This window comes from Centruroides vittatus, unplaced genomic scaffold, assembly GCF_030686945.1.
Source record: "Centruroides vittatus isolate TY-2023 unplaced genomic scaffold, ASM3068694v2 contig_883, whole genome shotgun sequence".
Taxonomy (NCBI): domain Eukaryota; kingdom Metazoa; phylum Arthropoda; class Arachnida; order Scorpiones; family Buthidae; genus Centruroides; species Centruroides vittatus.
In genome coordinates, this window is record NW_027122575.1 from 246,813 (window position 1) to 262,625 (window position 15,813).

Sequence of the window (15,813 nt, forward strand, 5' to 3'; positions counted from 1 at the left end):
TTTCTATTCAATTCTAATGTGCCCAGGCTTTTGTGTAGTGTGTGTGGTATGACACCTGTAGAGGAGAGAACAACAGGTACAATAAGCACCCTATCCATCCTCCACAGACACCTTATTTCCTGGGCGAGTTCTGTGTACTTGCTAATTTTTTCAGTGCATGCGTTTTGTATATTGTGAGTGTTTGGAATGGATATGTCAATAATGTATGTGATTTTATTGTGTTTGTCAATGAATGTGATGTCTGGTCTGTTGTGGTAAATTGTTTTATCTGTGATTATGGCTCTGTCATAGTACATTTTGTGCATGTTGTTTTCCAATACTGTCTGTGGAATGTATTTGTAGTATGGTTCGTGGATGTATGCTAATTTGTGTTTCTTTGCAAGCTCTTGGTGTATTATATTTGCTACTTGGTTATGTCTGTGTAAATAATCTGTCTGTGCCAAGAGCTTGCAACCAGACGTGATGTGTTGTATAGTTTCTGGCATGATGTGACATTTTCTGCATGTGTCATTTGTGAGTGTTGCATCTTTGAGTATGTGTTTTCTGTAGTTTTTAGTATTTATGACTTATGTATGGCAATCATGAATCCTTCTGTCTCCCCAAAGAGGCATCCCCGAGCTAACCAGCTGTTTGACACAGCTTTGTCAACAAAATCCTGGGCCAGGTCATAAGGATGCCTGCCGTGGAGTGCCTTTTGAACCCATGATTGCTTAATGGTGGCTGTGCTTTTTGTGTGTTGTGTCCGTATGACATGAGTGTAAGTTTAATGGCATGTTATTTGAGTCTGCTAGAGTTTTATTATTATTATTATTATTATGAATGCCATGCTCAGCTGAAACTGGTGCTAAGTGCTATGCCATACTAAAGTCAAAGCATAGCTACCCAAACAAGTGTAACATTAAGCTGTGTTATATTGGTATGTGTACATTTAGAAACTTCCTAACAATGTGACATGTGTTCAATATTGCAACTTTCTATAGTGCCATGTATATGTTTTTATTAAGGTCTAATGTTTCTAGATTTTTGTGTGGTATGTGTGGTATAACACCAATAGAAGAGAGGACAACAGGTACAATAAATATCTTAAATCTTTAATCCATCCTCCACAGCTGCCTTACTTCTTGGATGAGTGGCGTGTACAGTACGTGTTGATTTTTTTCAGTCTATGCGTTTTTCATGTTATGAATATTTGGAATGGAGATGCTTATTATATAAGCAGTCTTACTGCATTTGTCAATGAGAGTCATGTCAGGTCTATTGTGATGAATTGTTTTATCAATGGTTATTGCTTTGTTGTATATTGTGTCTGTGTCATTTTTTAATATTTCTCATGGAATATATTTGTAGTATGGTACCTACGTGTTTAATAATCTGTATTTGTGTGCAAGCTCTTGGTGTATTATATTTGCTACTTGATTATGCCTATGTAAATAGTTGGTTTGTGCTAAGAGCTTGCAACCAGATATTATATGTTTTATTGTTTCCGGCAGAATGTGGCATTTTCTGCAAGAATCATTTGCGAGTGATGTATCCTTCAGAATGTGTTTTCTATAGTTTTTAGTGTTTATGACCTGATCTTGAATGGCAACTATAAACCCTTGTCTCTCCAAGTTTGTAGTCCCTAGTCAGCCAGTAGTTTGATGCAGTTTTGTCAACATATTCCTCAGCTAGGACAGAGGCATGCTTAGAGCCGTCGCAAACTAGCACTTTGCGAGAGCAAAATGCTAGCAAACGTGCCCTAGCACAACCGATGACGTCAAAGACTCCGCCCCTCTCTTCTTGCTCACGTGGTTTTTCCTTTGCTAGAGCAGCGATACGAGAGTACTCTCGCTGTTCACAGAATTCAACAACGAGAGCATTACGCTAGCAAGAGAGAGCAGCGGAAAATGGATGACTACATAAACATGCCACACGTCGAAAAAGAAATAATAGAATTTTATCGATGTACGTAAATTACATGATTAATACATTCAGTATTGAAAAGAAAATGGTATAAACGTTGTATATTAAAATAGTTATTTATAAATAGGCTTAAGCCTAGTTAGGCTTCACTAATAGGCATATTTTTCCCATTCTGTTTCAAAGTTCGGAACGAAAACTGACAGATAGGTTCCGTTATAATAACTGACGGAATGAAAACTGACAAGTATAGGTTATAATAATATCTTTGTTCTATAGCCAATCCACATCTGGATTCCACGTCATGTGGACTAGTTACGCGAGCAAATGTTGTGTAGTTTGCGGCTGCTTCGTGCTGGAGTAGCTTACATAGCAAAAATGGCCCGTAGCATCATGGGAAAAAAGGCGGGGCTTAGGAGCGCAACCGAGAGTATGCTAGCTCTTGCTTCCTGTAGTTTGCGGCAGCTCTTACAGTGAAGTGTTTTTTAGACCCATGACTGCTTTGTGGTGTCTATGTTACTTGTATTGAGCTATGTCTGGGTGCTCAGAGTGTAAATTTAAAGGTGTGTGGTTACTGTCTGCCAGAATTATAGCTTTATGTAGTCTTGATGTTTCTTGTTTTTTGTGGAAAACTCCCACAGTGTCAGAATTTGTTTGTAATGCAGGTTGACTTTGTTAGTCAGGCCACAGCCACCTTTACAAGGAAGAGTTAGTCTTTCTACATATGATTTTGGGTAATATTGTTTATGCTTAGTAAGTGTTCTTGTTTTCCTTTGGAGTTGCTCAAGATCTGTGTGTCCAGTGTATGACTCCAAAAGCATAAGTGAGTACAGGGACAACATATGTATTAATAGCTTTAATAGTATGCTTTGCATTTAGGTATGTTCTTAGTACTGCATGTAATTTGGTCTGGTATTTGAGTGTTAATCTTTGTTTTATCTGCGCATGTTCTGTATCATATACTTCTCTTCTAAACCTTGTCACCGGTGCTGCCAATATTCGTACGCTAACGTTTTCGGCCCATCACTAGGTCCTTCTTCTAGCGAAAAATGTATTCGATTTTTTTTTTTTGACCATTAAATCGAAGAATATCCGCTTTTTGGATAAAATTCGAATTGTTCAATTCCGTATCTATGGAAATCGCGTGTCAATAATATTCCAAATTTTACGCAAAATGATCACGCGCTTATTTTCGTGACGTAAACTATCAAAACGCAATCCAATTGCATCTTTTCCATGTCAGTTCCTTGCAACGGCCTCTTTAATCATTTTGCCTTTGTAGGTTCAAATCAGTGTCCCGAATTAGCGCCTGCCATGCCAAAGATAATTTAATCTCGTCCTTCGAATTGATCGGTTAGGTGTACGAGAAGGCTTTACATATCTCCACTTGCTCTAGCCATTGAAGGCGGTCTGTGTGTCGCGTGGCGATGAGGAGTTTAGCGCTCGCGAAGTCCGCTGTTATTTCTTCTGAAGCGTAAACAGCAAGCGCAGTGTTGTTTCTGTTATTTCTAATATCCTGCCGATGTTCTTTCCACCTAATTTCAACGGATCTTTTTGTGGCGCCAATGTACATTAATTCTCTGTTAAATCTATGGTCCTTTAAAGGGACCGCGTACACCCCTGGGAGTTTTTTCCTGTTCGGCCTATCCTTATCGTTCCGGAGGATTTGAAAAATCGATGGGCATCATCTGTATGCGATGCGTATTTCTTGCTTCTTTGCAATTCTTCTATATAAGGATGCCAACTGGGGGTTGAATGTTACCGGTACCATTCGTTGTGTCGACTGTCCTGAGGTGTCATTAGTTGGTGGCGTCCGACGCGTACCGTCTTGATACTGCTTCTCTAGCTTCCATATTAATTGATGATATCCGTGTCTCTTTGCTACTTCTTGTATGTACTTTATTTCCTGTTCAAGCGCTTCCCGTGTCGAGCAGTGCATGTGCGCTCTTTTGAGCAGAGTGCTGAACGCCGTCATTTTGTATTGGCGCGGGTCACAGGAATCCGCTGGTATGTATATCGGGAAATTATCTGTTTTGCGGTAAACGGAAGTATTTATGCCATTCTCCTTTAGCTCGATGCTCAGGTCCAGGAAATGTACCGCTGTCTCGCTATGTTGTTCCAGCTCAACATTGAGGCCATAACGGTTGTCGTTAAACTGTTCTACGAATACATTGACGTCTATGTCCGTTCTCCATAGTACCACGATGTCATCCACGTATCTTGTATATAAGCTTATGTTGTTACTGTATGGTGGAATTATCTTCTCTTCCAGTTGCCAAATTACAAGCTCACAAAGGTCGCCTGAGACCGCACTGCCCATGGGTACGCCTCTTCCCTGCTTGTAAGTGATTCCTCCGAATTGGAAAATCGAGCAGTAACATATTAAGTGTGCCAATTCCAAAATCTGATTGTGCATCCTCTCGTCGTTGACGTATTGGAATAAAAAGTCTCTAAGCGCGCAAAAACATGGCGGCAGTTCAATGGATGGGTACAGGGATCGGAAATCCATGACGGAGACCCGATTCGGGCGTTTCGTGCTTCTAAAAGTTTCTAATAATTCCTCAGAACCGGATATGGAGAATTGGTATCCTTGTAAGTGCGGCGCTAAAATCTTATGTATTGCGGTCTCCAGCTTACGAGTGGGGGCGACTGCCTTATCCACTACTGGTCTGAGTTTGCGTCCCTGTTTGTGGGTTTTTGCAAAAGCAAAGAGTTTTGGTGTATCGGGAGCGTCCACTATAATATCTTTCATACTAAGTCTTGCTGCCAGTTTCATTTTCGAGAAGTGTTTAACCCTGTTCTGGAGCTTTTCAATCTCGTCACTCCTTTGAACAATACATCTAGTATCGTTAATGTACTCTAGTAGCCCTGTTTCATACGTTTCCTTCTTCATCACCACGAACTCTTTGGTCTTATCAGCTCTGACCAATACGATGTCGTTATCCCGGAACCATTTAATTGCCTTAGATAGGTCGTTCCTGAAACGAAATTCTTGCGTGGAGGCTTTGCCGTTCGTAATCCTGCATGCGGCCACCCATCTGTAATACTCTTTCTGAATTTCATCCATGCCTATAATAACATTTTCAATATCTGGAATACAAGCCTTAACCGCTTCTTTCTTGCGGGGTGTGGGTGCGTACTTCGGGCCAAGCTTTAGTATTTGTTGGACACTCGTAGGAAGCTCCAAATCATCCCATATCGTATAACTGCAATTATGTTGGGTCCTGTTGCAAAAACCCACAAACAGGGACGCAAACTCAGACCAGTAGTGGATAAGGCAGTCGCCCCCACTCATAAGCTGGAGACCGCAATACATAAGATTTTAGCGCCGCACTTACAAGGATATCAATTCTCCATATCCGGTTCTGACACCAAAACTCTTTGCTTTTGCAAAAACCCATAAACAGGGACGCAAACTCAGACTAGTAGTGGATAAGGCAGTCGCCCCCACTCGTAAGCTGGAGACCGCAATACATAAGATTTTAGCGCCGCACTTACAAGGATACCAATTCTCCATATCCGGTTCTGAGGAATTATTAGAAACTTTTAGAAGCACGGAACGCCCGAATCGGGTCTCCGTCATGGATTTCCGATCCCTGTACCCATCCATTGAACTGCCGCCATGTTTTTGCGCGCTTAGAGACTTTTTATTCCAATACGTCAACGACGAGAGGATGCACAATCAGATTTTGGAATTGGCACACTTAATATGTTACTGCTCGATTTTCCAATTCGGAGGAATCACTTACAAGCAGGGAAGAGGCGTACCCATGGGCAGTGCGGTCTCAGGCGACCTTTGTGAGCTTGTAATTTGGCAACTGGAAGAGAAGATAATTCCACCATACAGTAACAACATAAGCTTATATACAAGATACGTGGATGACATCGTGGTACTATGGAGAACGGACATAGACGTCAATGTATTCGTAGAACAGTTTAACGACAACCGTTATGGCCTCAATGTTGAGCTGGAACAACATAGCGAGACAGCGGTACATTTCCTGGACCTGAGCATCGAGCTAAAGGAGAATGGCATAAATACTTCCGTTTACCGCAAAACAGATAATTTCCCGATATACATACCAGCGGATTCCTGTGACCCGCGCCAATACAAAATGACGGCGTTCAGCACTCTGCTCAAAAGAGCGCACATGCACTGCTCGACACGGGAAGCGCTTGAACAGGAAATAAAGTACATACAAGAAGTAGCAAAGAGACACGGATATCATCAATTAATATGGAAGCTAGAGAAGCAGTATCAAGACGGTACGCGTCGGACGCCACCAACTAATGACACCTCAGGACAGTCGACACAACGAATGGTACCGGTAACATTCAACCCCCAGTTGGCATCCTTATATAGAAGAATTGCAAAGAAGCAAGAAATACGCATCGCATACAGATGATGCCCATCGATTTTTCAAATCCTCCGGAACGATAAGGATAGGCCGAACAGGAAAAAACTCCCAGGGGTGTACGCAGTCCCTTTAAAGGACCATAGATTTAACAGAGAATTAATGTACATTGGCGCCACAAAAAGATCCGTTGAAATTAGGTGGAAAGAACATCGGCAGGATATTAGAAATAACAGAAACAACACTGCGCTTGCTGTTTACGCTTCAGAAGAAATAACAGCGGACTTCGCGAGCGCTAAACTCCTCATCGCCACGCGACACACAGACCGCCTTCAATGGCTAGAGCAAGTGGAGATATGTAAAGCCTTCTCGTACACCTAACCGATCAATTCGAAGGACGAGATTAAATTATCTTTGGCATGGCAGGCGCTAATTCGGGACACTGATTTGAACCTACAAAGGCAAAATGATTAAAGAGGCCGTTGCAAGGAACTGACATGGAAAAGATGCAATTGGATTGCGTTTTGATAGTTTACGTCACGAAAATAAGCGCGTGATCATTTTGCGTAAAATTTGGAATATTATTGACACGCGATTTCCATAGATACGGAATTGAACAATTCGAATTTTATCCAAAAAGCGGATATTCTTCGATTTAATGGTCAAAAAAAAAAAATCGAATACATTTTTCGCTAGAAGAAGGACCTAGTGATGGGCCGAAAACGTTAGCGTACGAATATTGGCAGCACCGGTGACAAGGTTTACAAGAGAAATATATGGTTTTCACCCCGGTGTGTATAGATGAACTGAATTGCATGTTCTGTATTTTGGCCTGTTGGAATCCTAAATATTTGTAAAACTTTGCCCCCTTCCATGGATTCAATAATATCTCCACTTCTAAGTACAAAGTCTCCTTTCTTCAGAACTCCTTTTTCAGTGTGTAGTGTTTGTCTAGACCAGACTCCATTTGCATATCATTTGAATAAGTGCATGTAGTTTGCAAGATTTGAAGTTGATTTTGTGTGGATGCGTAAAGTTTGATATTGTCCATGTACATGAAGTTTGATAATGTGAACTGTATTGTTTTATTGTGTCTGATATTGTAACCATATTGTGTTTTGTTCAATGTGTTAGATAAAAGGTTAAGTGCAAGGCAGAATCAAAGAGGACTCAAAGAATCTCCTTGAAAAATTCCTTGCTTACTGTATATTTGAGTTGTTTTGTGTGTTATGGGGGTTAAGATGTAATGTTGTTCTCCAGTGGAACATGGTAGAATTGAGGGAACTAATGAGCTGGGGATGGATTTTGTAGATGGAAAGTGTGTGGGATACTGTTGAATGCTTTTCTGTAATCAATATATGCCATATATATGTTTCAGTGTTGCTTATGAACTTGCCATAGGATAACAGAGTCAATGAGTAGTTGTTCTTTGCAACGTTTGTGATTTCTATGGCAGCCTCTTTGTTGTTCTGTAAGAATGTTGTGTTCATCAATATGATTGTATATTTTGTTTGCAATGCAAGAGACAAGAATCTTGTAAAGGGTTGGAAGACATGTAATTGATCTGTACTGTGGTGGTGTTGTTTTTTGGTTTCATGTAGGTGATGCCCTGTGTGAGAAAATTTGGCATGACTTGTGGATTGTTGATGATATGAGTTAAATGTTTAGCTAGTTCCTGGTGCAGGTACAAAAAATATGCTGGTAGCATATTTTTTGTACCAGAAATTGTGAATGTTGTCTACACCAGGTGCTGTCCAGTTGTGTGCTTTCTGCATTGTGCAACAGATGTCTTGTGTATTTATTTCAACACAATGCATGCTAGGTGTGTCCTGCATGTCTGCTCTCTTCTTTGATCTAGTCTGCTTCAGCATTGTGCATGACAGCAGTAGACCAAAGAGAAAACCAATAATTTGTGAGTTCTTGTCTAGTTGACATGTCATTGTATTGGGTACTGGATTTGGTATTAATTTGCCAGTAGAAGAGTGTTTCATTGAGTTATTTTGTTGTTTCTATAAAGAGAAAATTTTATATTATTTGAGGTTGTGTGGTTTGGCTCCAAATTTCCATTTGACAATGTATTCTGTGATGTGGACATTGTGTTGTTCGTGCTTGGTGTGTGTTTCAATTTTCTTGAAAATCTTTTTTAGTTATTTCATTAATTTAGGTATTTTGTTATTAGCATATTGTGTCAGCCTGCCTAGCTGCTGTCTAATATTGTTTATTTGTGTTTTTATTTTTCTTTGCCAGGCGGGCTTCTGAACAGTTTTTGATTTGTGCGATTCTTTCTCACTGTGAATGCAGTCCATGGTAGGTCACTACTGTGACTGCACCAGCATAGATTAGTGTGTGTGGATGTCTGAGAATGTAGAAATAGAATGAGTGCAATCTGGTAATATGTAAGTGTTCACATAGTGTAGGGTTTTCCCTATTTAAGTGTTGATTTTGGGAATGTGTAGCCATTGTGCAGGGTCATTGCCTGTAAATTTAGTGAGTGCTTCTTGGGAAGGAGAGAGAGAGTATGAATTAAACCTGAATGCATTTTCAGGCAGTGAAGAAGTGTTTATTTTGTCAGCATCAGTGAAAATAGTGGTAGTAGGAACAGTATTGTCAATACATATATCTTGATCCTGATGTATAATGTGATTGTTGTTGATGTTGGGAGTATTTGTTTGTTGGTTTAATTGTTCTGGAATTTGTTGCTTGCTATGTTCTAGTGTTGTTTGTGGTATAAGGTTGTTGTGAATCAAAAAAGAACAATTATACTAACTATTTGTATAGTGACTGTGAGATGAGGATAATGTTGTGAAAACAAGTGATGTAACTGTTGTCTGTATGCTGTTACATGTTTCGAGTATTTTGATGGTGAAGTAAGTACTGATGATAAACTCATTCATTTCTGATGTCCATTTCATCTCTTGGTGTGGTTTACCTGCCTCAGAAACATCAACATTAGGCTGGTTACCCATCTGGGTTATGACTGCTCCATATGTATTTCACAAAGTACAATCCAAATTAGATAAGGTTTATTCCTTGATATATAAATTCTGTAATCTCCCTTATATTGATAACCCTGATGTTGCTAGAGTTTGCCTTGGTCTACCCAATCTCTCAGATCATTTGAAATATTTTGATCACATTACAAATATTTTAATGGTCAAATCTCAAATTACTGCAGACCTGCTGCAAGAACTTGCAATACTTTATTTTTTCACTCCTTTCTGTCGCCTTTCAATTTCACAGAGATCTTTTTTTTATTGCATAGTTTCACATATATTTTCAGTAGAACTGTATTTATATCGCAATTTCAATTATTTTTAAAGCTAAGTATAAATCCATTCTTTATAATATATAATGTAATTGTTATTTTCTCATCCGTGTGGTATTTTTTACCTTGTGATCTAATTTTTATTATTTTATTCAGGTGTTTTTCCTTTTTGTTTAACTGGGGGTAGAAACCAACTGTCTTAGACATTTCCAAATGTAGATATAAATAAATTAATTCATTATAAAATATAACAGACTTAATAACTTGTTTACATATTCTGTAATATCATTTATTATACAGACAATAATATAAATTGATAAAGAAAGAATACAAAAGAGAAAATATACCATACATACATATAGATATAAATATAAGTCATAGTTCTGTAAAAATTATTGAATGAGAATAAATTACATTGGTGCATTGAAATTTTTTTAGCTGCCCAATATTGCCCGTGGAATTGGGAAAAAAGCATTTAAGCTTCATCTGGAAAAGTTTTTGGACGACATATTCTATAGCTTGGTAAGTTACTAATTGAAAATATTTAATTCATTTAAAATTGATTTATAAATAATTTTCCAAATTGTTGTTGTTAATACAAGATGATCACTGCAAATATACCTGTTGCTACACATTAAATTTGTTTTGTGAAATTGAAAAAATATTTTAAAAATATTAATTTTCCATTGTTTATCCTTAGGCTTCAAAAACAGCAAAATAATAAAACATAAACCATGTATTACAAAAATACTAAGAATTAAAAAATATTTTTAAATAGTTGCATGTATTTAAAAACCAGATCTTCTTTGAAATAGTTTTTCCTTTTTTTCATAATCATGCTATAAGAATTATTATAATTACATTTTTCTTCAAAAAAAAATTAAGAGACTTTATTATTATATTTGTGTATATCTTTGGGCAGGGATTCCAAAACTTTTTCAAGCCACCACCTCCTTGGTTCCATAAACTTATACTCACTATCCCATTTTCCCTTGTATGAGAAAGGCTTGGAAATATTCTTAGAAAAACTTTTCTATGAACCTCACACTTACTGTACATTCTTCTCCACATCAGAAAACCATTAAATGCAACGTTTCTTCTTACCCATTTTAACAGAAGAAAAGGGAACGTTGTCAGTTACCCCAACTTTCCACCCACTTTCTTCTTTCATCCACGTAGGCAGTATCATCCACTTTGGAAACCACTGTTTTAGGGTATATTAACAAATAATATACCCTATAATTTTTAATTGGTTTTTCATTTTTAAAATTATTTTGATACACTGAATAATAGCTTTTACATTTCATTTTGTAGCATATTTATTTTTGCTTCATTATTAATACTAAATTTTATTCCATAATTCATACATACCCAACATTACTAAACAATCTGTTTTTTATGCCTGGTAAGGAAATAATAATTGCTATGAACTTTTGCAATAGTCATGGATAAAAAATAAGGAACACATTAATTGAAAATATTCCATAAAATAAGTTTTTTTTTTAAAATTTCAAGTATTTCTGTATTTCAGAGCAGTGAAAATCCTTTAACATCAAGTGCTGCAAGTCAATGTCTTAATCAGTTGTCCACATTTTTAGGACCTTCAATCTTAAGAGCTCGTGTGGAACAACACAATCCACAGTAAGTATAATACTGTTCTGTTCAAAATATATTACAGCATACTTCTTGTTTACAAATAGAGTAAAAATCTCAAATTTTTAAGTGTTAAGAAACTAAATTGACAAGAAAGTGGAATTTTTTATGATAATTTTGTATGAACAGTAGACAAATTTCTCATTTGCATCAAAAGTGAAAGAATATGTTCACACACAAATTAATTAATATTCCATCATGTATATATTATAAACAAATCTTCATTAGAAGTATAAATTGAAAAACTTTTTTCAGAACTACACAACACTCCTGATTACATAAAATTTATCATTTTAAACAGAAATAGTTTAATATGAGACATTTATTCATATATCAAGATAAATTCCTTATTCATTTTGATTAAAGAATGAATTTACATGCATATTTTCTATCTGTTTTTTTCATTTTATAAACCCATTCATTCAAACTTTATTTTGTTGCAAATATATCATCTGCATCGAGTGATATGTTTTTAATGAGGAATTTTATCAAGAAATAACCAGGTGAAATATTTTCTAGATTTGAAGATGGATTATTGAAATGTTTTTATTGTAATAACCACAAATTCAAGTTAGAACTTGTATTTTAATTTGAATGTTTCTTCTGGAAAATTGAATTCATTATTAGAAATAATGTAAAAAGTTCCTCTCTAATTCAAACTTATTTTAGATAATTTGAAGCAGAATTGTGAGAAGTTTATGAAAAATCACTTGCAATATTTAGATAAAATGTGTTTATGTACTAACATTTGTAACATTGATTGGAAAATTCCATAGTATATTATGCAGCACATTTCTTAACTTCAGCTTATTTTAAATTTTGATTTTTAGCTTTAAGGAGAGGGAGATTGATAATGAGAGCAAACTATAGGACAGGGAAAACATTTCAAAGTTAGATGGTCAGTAGATACAGGTATAGTAGTTAAAAAGACACCAACAACCTTGATTTGATCCAGCAACAGATATAATTCTTCAAAGAAAGAAAAAATGAACATTTTCAGTCTTCTCCTGAGACCTGCTTCAGACAAAATGTAAATTCTAAAATAAAAACTTTTCCATTTTAGAATGTACTTTTGAATGTATATTTTGTTTATTGAAGAATTATACCTATTGCAGGACCAAATCATGGTTGTTGGTATCTATATTGATAGGTATGGAAGTTTTAATGCTAGTGTTTTTTTCACCGGGTAAACCTGTTAGATGCTCTCTTCCAGTTTCTCACACAATCTATTTCTAAACCCCTTTTCATGGCAACAGTCTGGTGAAGACCACTCACATTGTCACTGGATGGCTATTTCTGTTTGTTTGCGGTTGGAGGCTGGAAAATCTTAAGTTCCCCTCGCCTGTCAGGACTGACGCCAATTAGGATTGATTTATCACAGCCTAACCCATGAGATCTGCAGAATTTATCAACAGATAGGAGGGTGATTCTAATTTTGAGTGGGGAGCACATTTAGTGGAGGAGTCGCAGGTAAGTCAATAGGGTGACCGTTACTTCGAATAATAACAAGTTGACAGGTTAACTTAATAATAAGTTTAATAGAAAAATTATAGCTATGCGTTGCTATGCTAGAGGTCAAGGACCTAGACTATAGGCATTATAATTATTACTACTGGCCCTAATTTGAATGCTAAACAATCAAGAGTTTACAATACCTCTTGGAGGAGCAGGGGCCACTGTATTGGTGCTACATTATTCGTGGAGGACAGAGGAACTTTTACACATTACACAAAAATTATAAATGTAATCCTGTGTGAACTACAGTAGAGCATCGATTATCCGACTCAATTGGGGACTGAGGTTGGTCGGATAACTGAAAAAACGGATAATCGGTATGAAAAAATACATTATTAGTATATTAGTATATCCCATGTAATAAGCATATTAGTATATCGCTATTAACCTACTTCACGTTGAATTTTCGTTGATGTTAAGCCTAACAAAATTTTTTTTAAAATAATAATCATCGTTAAATTTTCTTTATTTTGCACAAAATAAATACAGAAATAAATAAAAAATAGAAAATTAAGCCTGGTTTAAATACTGGCCTCCCTTTCATGGTCGAGTCAGTATTGCCAGCTAAAACACACAAAAATTTAACAAAAATAATATTAAAGTAGCCAAGACATGGTCAAATATTGTAGTGCCACATCACTAGCGGACATTTGAATTTGCCGACTAGAACACGGTCGGATAATCGATGCTCTACTGTATATGTTGGGACGATCCTGTCTTCTAAATATGTCCACCTCGACTAAGGAATGCCTGGCTATTATATCCCCATCCGGTGTGGGAATTTGATCAGGTAACTGTTCGTTTGGTAGTGCTGACACAATTGTTTATAGATTTCCTCCTCAGACTAAGTTGAGTGTCAACTTTCTCACATTTGACAGTCAACCATTATAACATATATGCACTAATTTTATGGGTCGATGTGACTTGTTGACAGTTACGTTAATATCTGATATTCTCCTGTTCTTAGTCCATGGGAACCAGACGGAAAAAGGGAAAGTTTCTAAAGCTTCTCTTTTCATTAACAATTTATATAAAAACAGCCTCTTGATCCTCACAAACGTTTGAGTACTGTACTGTACTATATATTCAGTATCTAGAAAAAGATGTTAAGTATTGTTTTTGGAGTGTTTTAATTGCCTAATTAGCCAACTTCCACTAAAATTTTTTTGTAATTTTAATTCATAAAATACACTGACAGATTTTGTAATTGAATTTGTAAATGGTTTGTGTTTAACTATGTATAGAAAACTACATCACTCATTCACAAATATATTCTTACACCTATATGCAAGTCATTCATAGCCAAATTAACTCCTTTATGCAAAAATGTAAAAGCTACAGTAATAACTAATCATTATTCCAAGGATATATAGTGGAACCTCGCTTAACAAGCATAATTCGTTCCAGAGTCTTACTCAATGCGAAACACTGGTTAAGTGAAACAATTTTTCCCATAGAAATTAATATAAAATACTACAATGCATTCCATGTCGAAAAAATGCTCAAATGTTTTATGTATAACATTTATTCAAAAAAAAATTGTACAATATGCACTGTTAAGAAGCGTGAATCATCATCATTTCTTCTTCTAATGCGGAATGAACCAACCTGGAATGAGAATTCGATTTGCAGAAACAAAAAAAATCACAGCTAATATGTTTGATAAACATTTAAAACGATATGCCAAATTCTTGTGTTATGTAAATGCTATAATTAAATATTATAAATTAATTAATTAATTTGACTAGAGATAGGCAGTTATGTTTCCATCTCGTATTAAATTTAATAATTATAAATAGTTAATTTTTAATTCAGACATTTCTAAAATTTAATTTGGAATCGGTCATTAAATTTATTGTCCCAAGAATTTGGCATATTGTTTGGTGTGTTTATTATATAATGGGCTATGGTTGTTGTTTATAAGTAATATGTGTGAACACAAATTTGGAAAAATATATGATCACAAGCGACACTAAGATGCTAGTGGAAGGAGTGCTAAACACACTGGAGCATGCCGCATGCACACAATTTGGGACTTCCCCCTCCTCTTCACTCGTTATGCAAAATGATCGTTGTGGGAGGTGCTCGTTAAGCAAGGTTCCACTGTATGTCATTAGATAAAAGCTCTGCCTGTAATAATACATTCTACAATGATTTTTAAAATTCCTTTTAAATTTAAACAAAAGATGTATATTATTTTACTAATTCCTCTACTTTTTGTTTTGTGGAGTTAATTGATTTAACAAATGAGTAGCTCATGTTACATACATGTACTTTATAATTTTTGGTTTTCCTCATGTTTTCCAAACCCATCCATTCTCTGTACAAATCAACAGTCAGTTCAACTATTCAAAATTTCAGGCTTTCTTACAATACTTTTTCACTATGTTTTTTTATTTAATTAAAAAACTAATATAATACAATACAGTACCTGTACTGTAATGAAATTGTAATGAATACTAATAAATTGTTAGAGTACTCTGTTTTTAATGCCAATATTCAAATTACCTAAATTCAATTTTTCGATGGTCCCTTCAACTTGATATTTACAGTAGAATGTGGATAATTCAGTGTTGTTTATTCTGCAGAGACTAAGGATATAACTACAGCAATTTCAGAATAGTTTATTTTTGCTATGAATTATAAACCTGTTTAAAATAGAACCTTGCTTATTAGAAAATCTGAGAAAAATTGTAAATTTTAATGAATTCTTTAATCCTAACGTTATATTAATAATTTTCTGAATGAGTTTTATTTCATGCAGATATTATCATATCAAAATAAGCACACTGGATTTGTGTGTTGCCTTTGAACTTGCTCATTCTCTTTTAAGCATGAGATTAGTTTGTCTGTAAATTGATTATGAAAATATATATTTCAAAAATCATTTAATTTATTTCATTCATTTCAGATTCTTACAACAGCTTGATGCAAATAGTCACATTGCAGGTTTATAAAGACTGTTTATTTTTAGTAGAACATATAAATCACATATTTACAAAATCTTCATCAAATGTTTGATCAATAATCTAACCAATCCTTCATGTATTGGCAAGTGGAAGGTGAAATTGCTCCTCCTTCATGACAGTCTTCAAATACCTATAATATTGGTAAGTCTATTTTAAA

At 35.6% G+C, this 15,813-nt stretch overlaps 2 protein-coding genes across 2 annotated transcripts in view; one reads left to right on the top strand and one right to left on the bottom strand.

The window, feature by feature from the left end:
• Positions 1 to 15,733, top strand: part of LOC136983562 (uncharacterized) — an 81,956-nt gene extending 66,223 nt beyond the window's left edge. Inside the window, exons 15-17 of the mRNA XM_067280345.1 lie at positions 9,958 to 10,041; positions 11,051 to 11,160; positions 15,599 to 15,733. Of these exons, the coding sequence (XP_067136446.1) occupies positions 9,958 to 10,041; positions 11,051 to 11,160; positions 15,599 to 15,644 (240 nt within the window). The 3' untranslated portion in view covers positions 15,645 to 15,733. The remainder of the gene's footprint in view (positions 1 to 9,957; positions 10,042 to 11,050; positions 11,161 to 15,598) is intronic.
• The window catches only part of Polr3F (RNA polymerase III subunit F), a 41,137-nt gene continuing 40,882 nt past the window's right edge, over positions 15,559 to 15,813 (bottom strand). Inside the window, exon 9 of the mRNA XM_067280362.1 lies at positions 15,559 to 15,786. Coding sequence (XP_067136463.1) covers positions 15,709 to 15,786 — 78 coding nt within the window. The 3' untranslated portion in view covers positions 15,559 to 15,708. The remainder of the gene's footprint in view (positions 15,787 to 15,813) is intronic.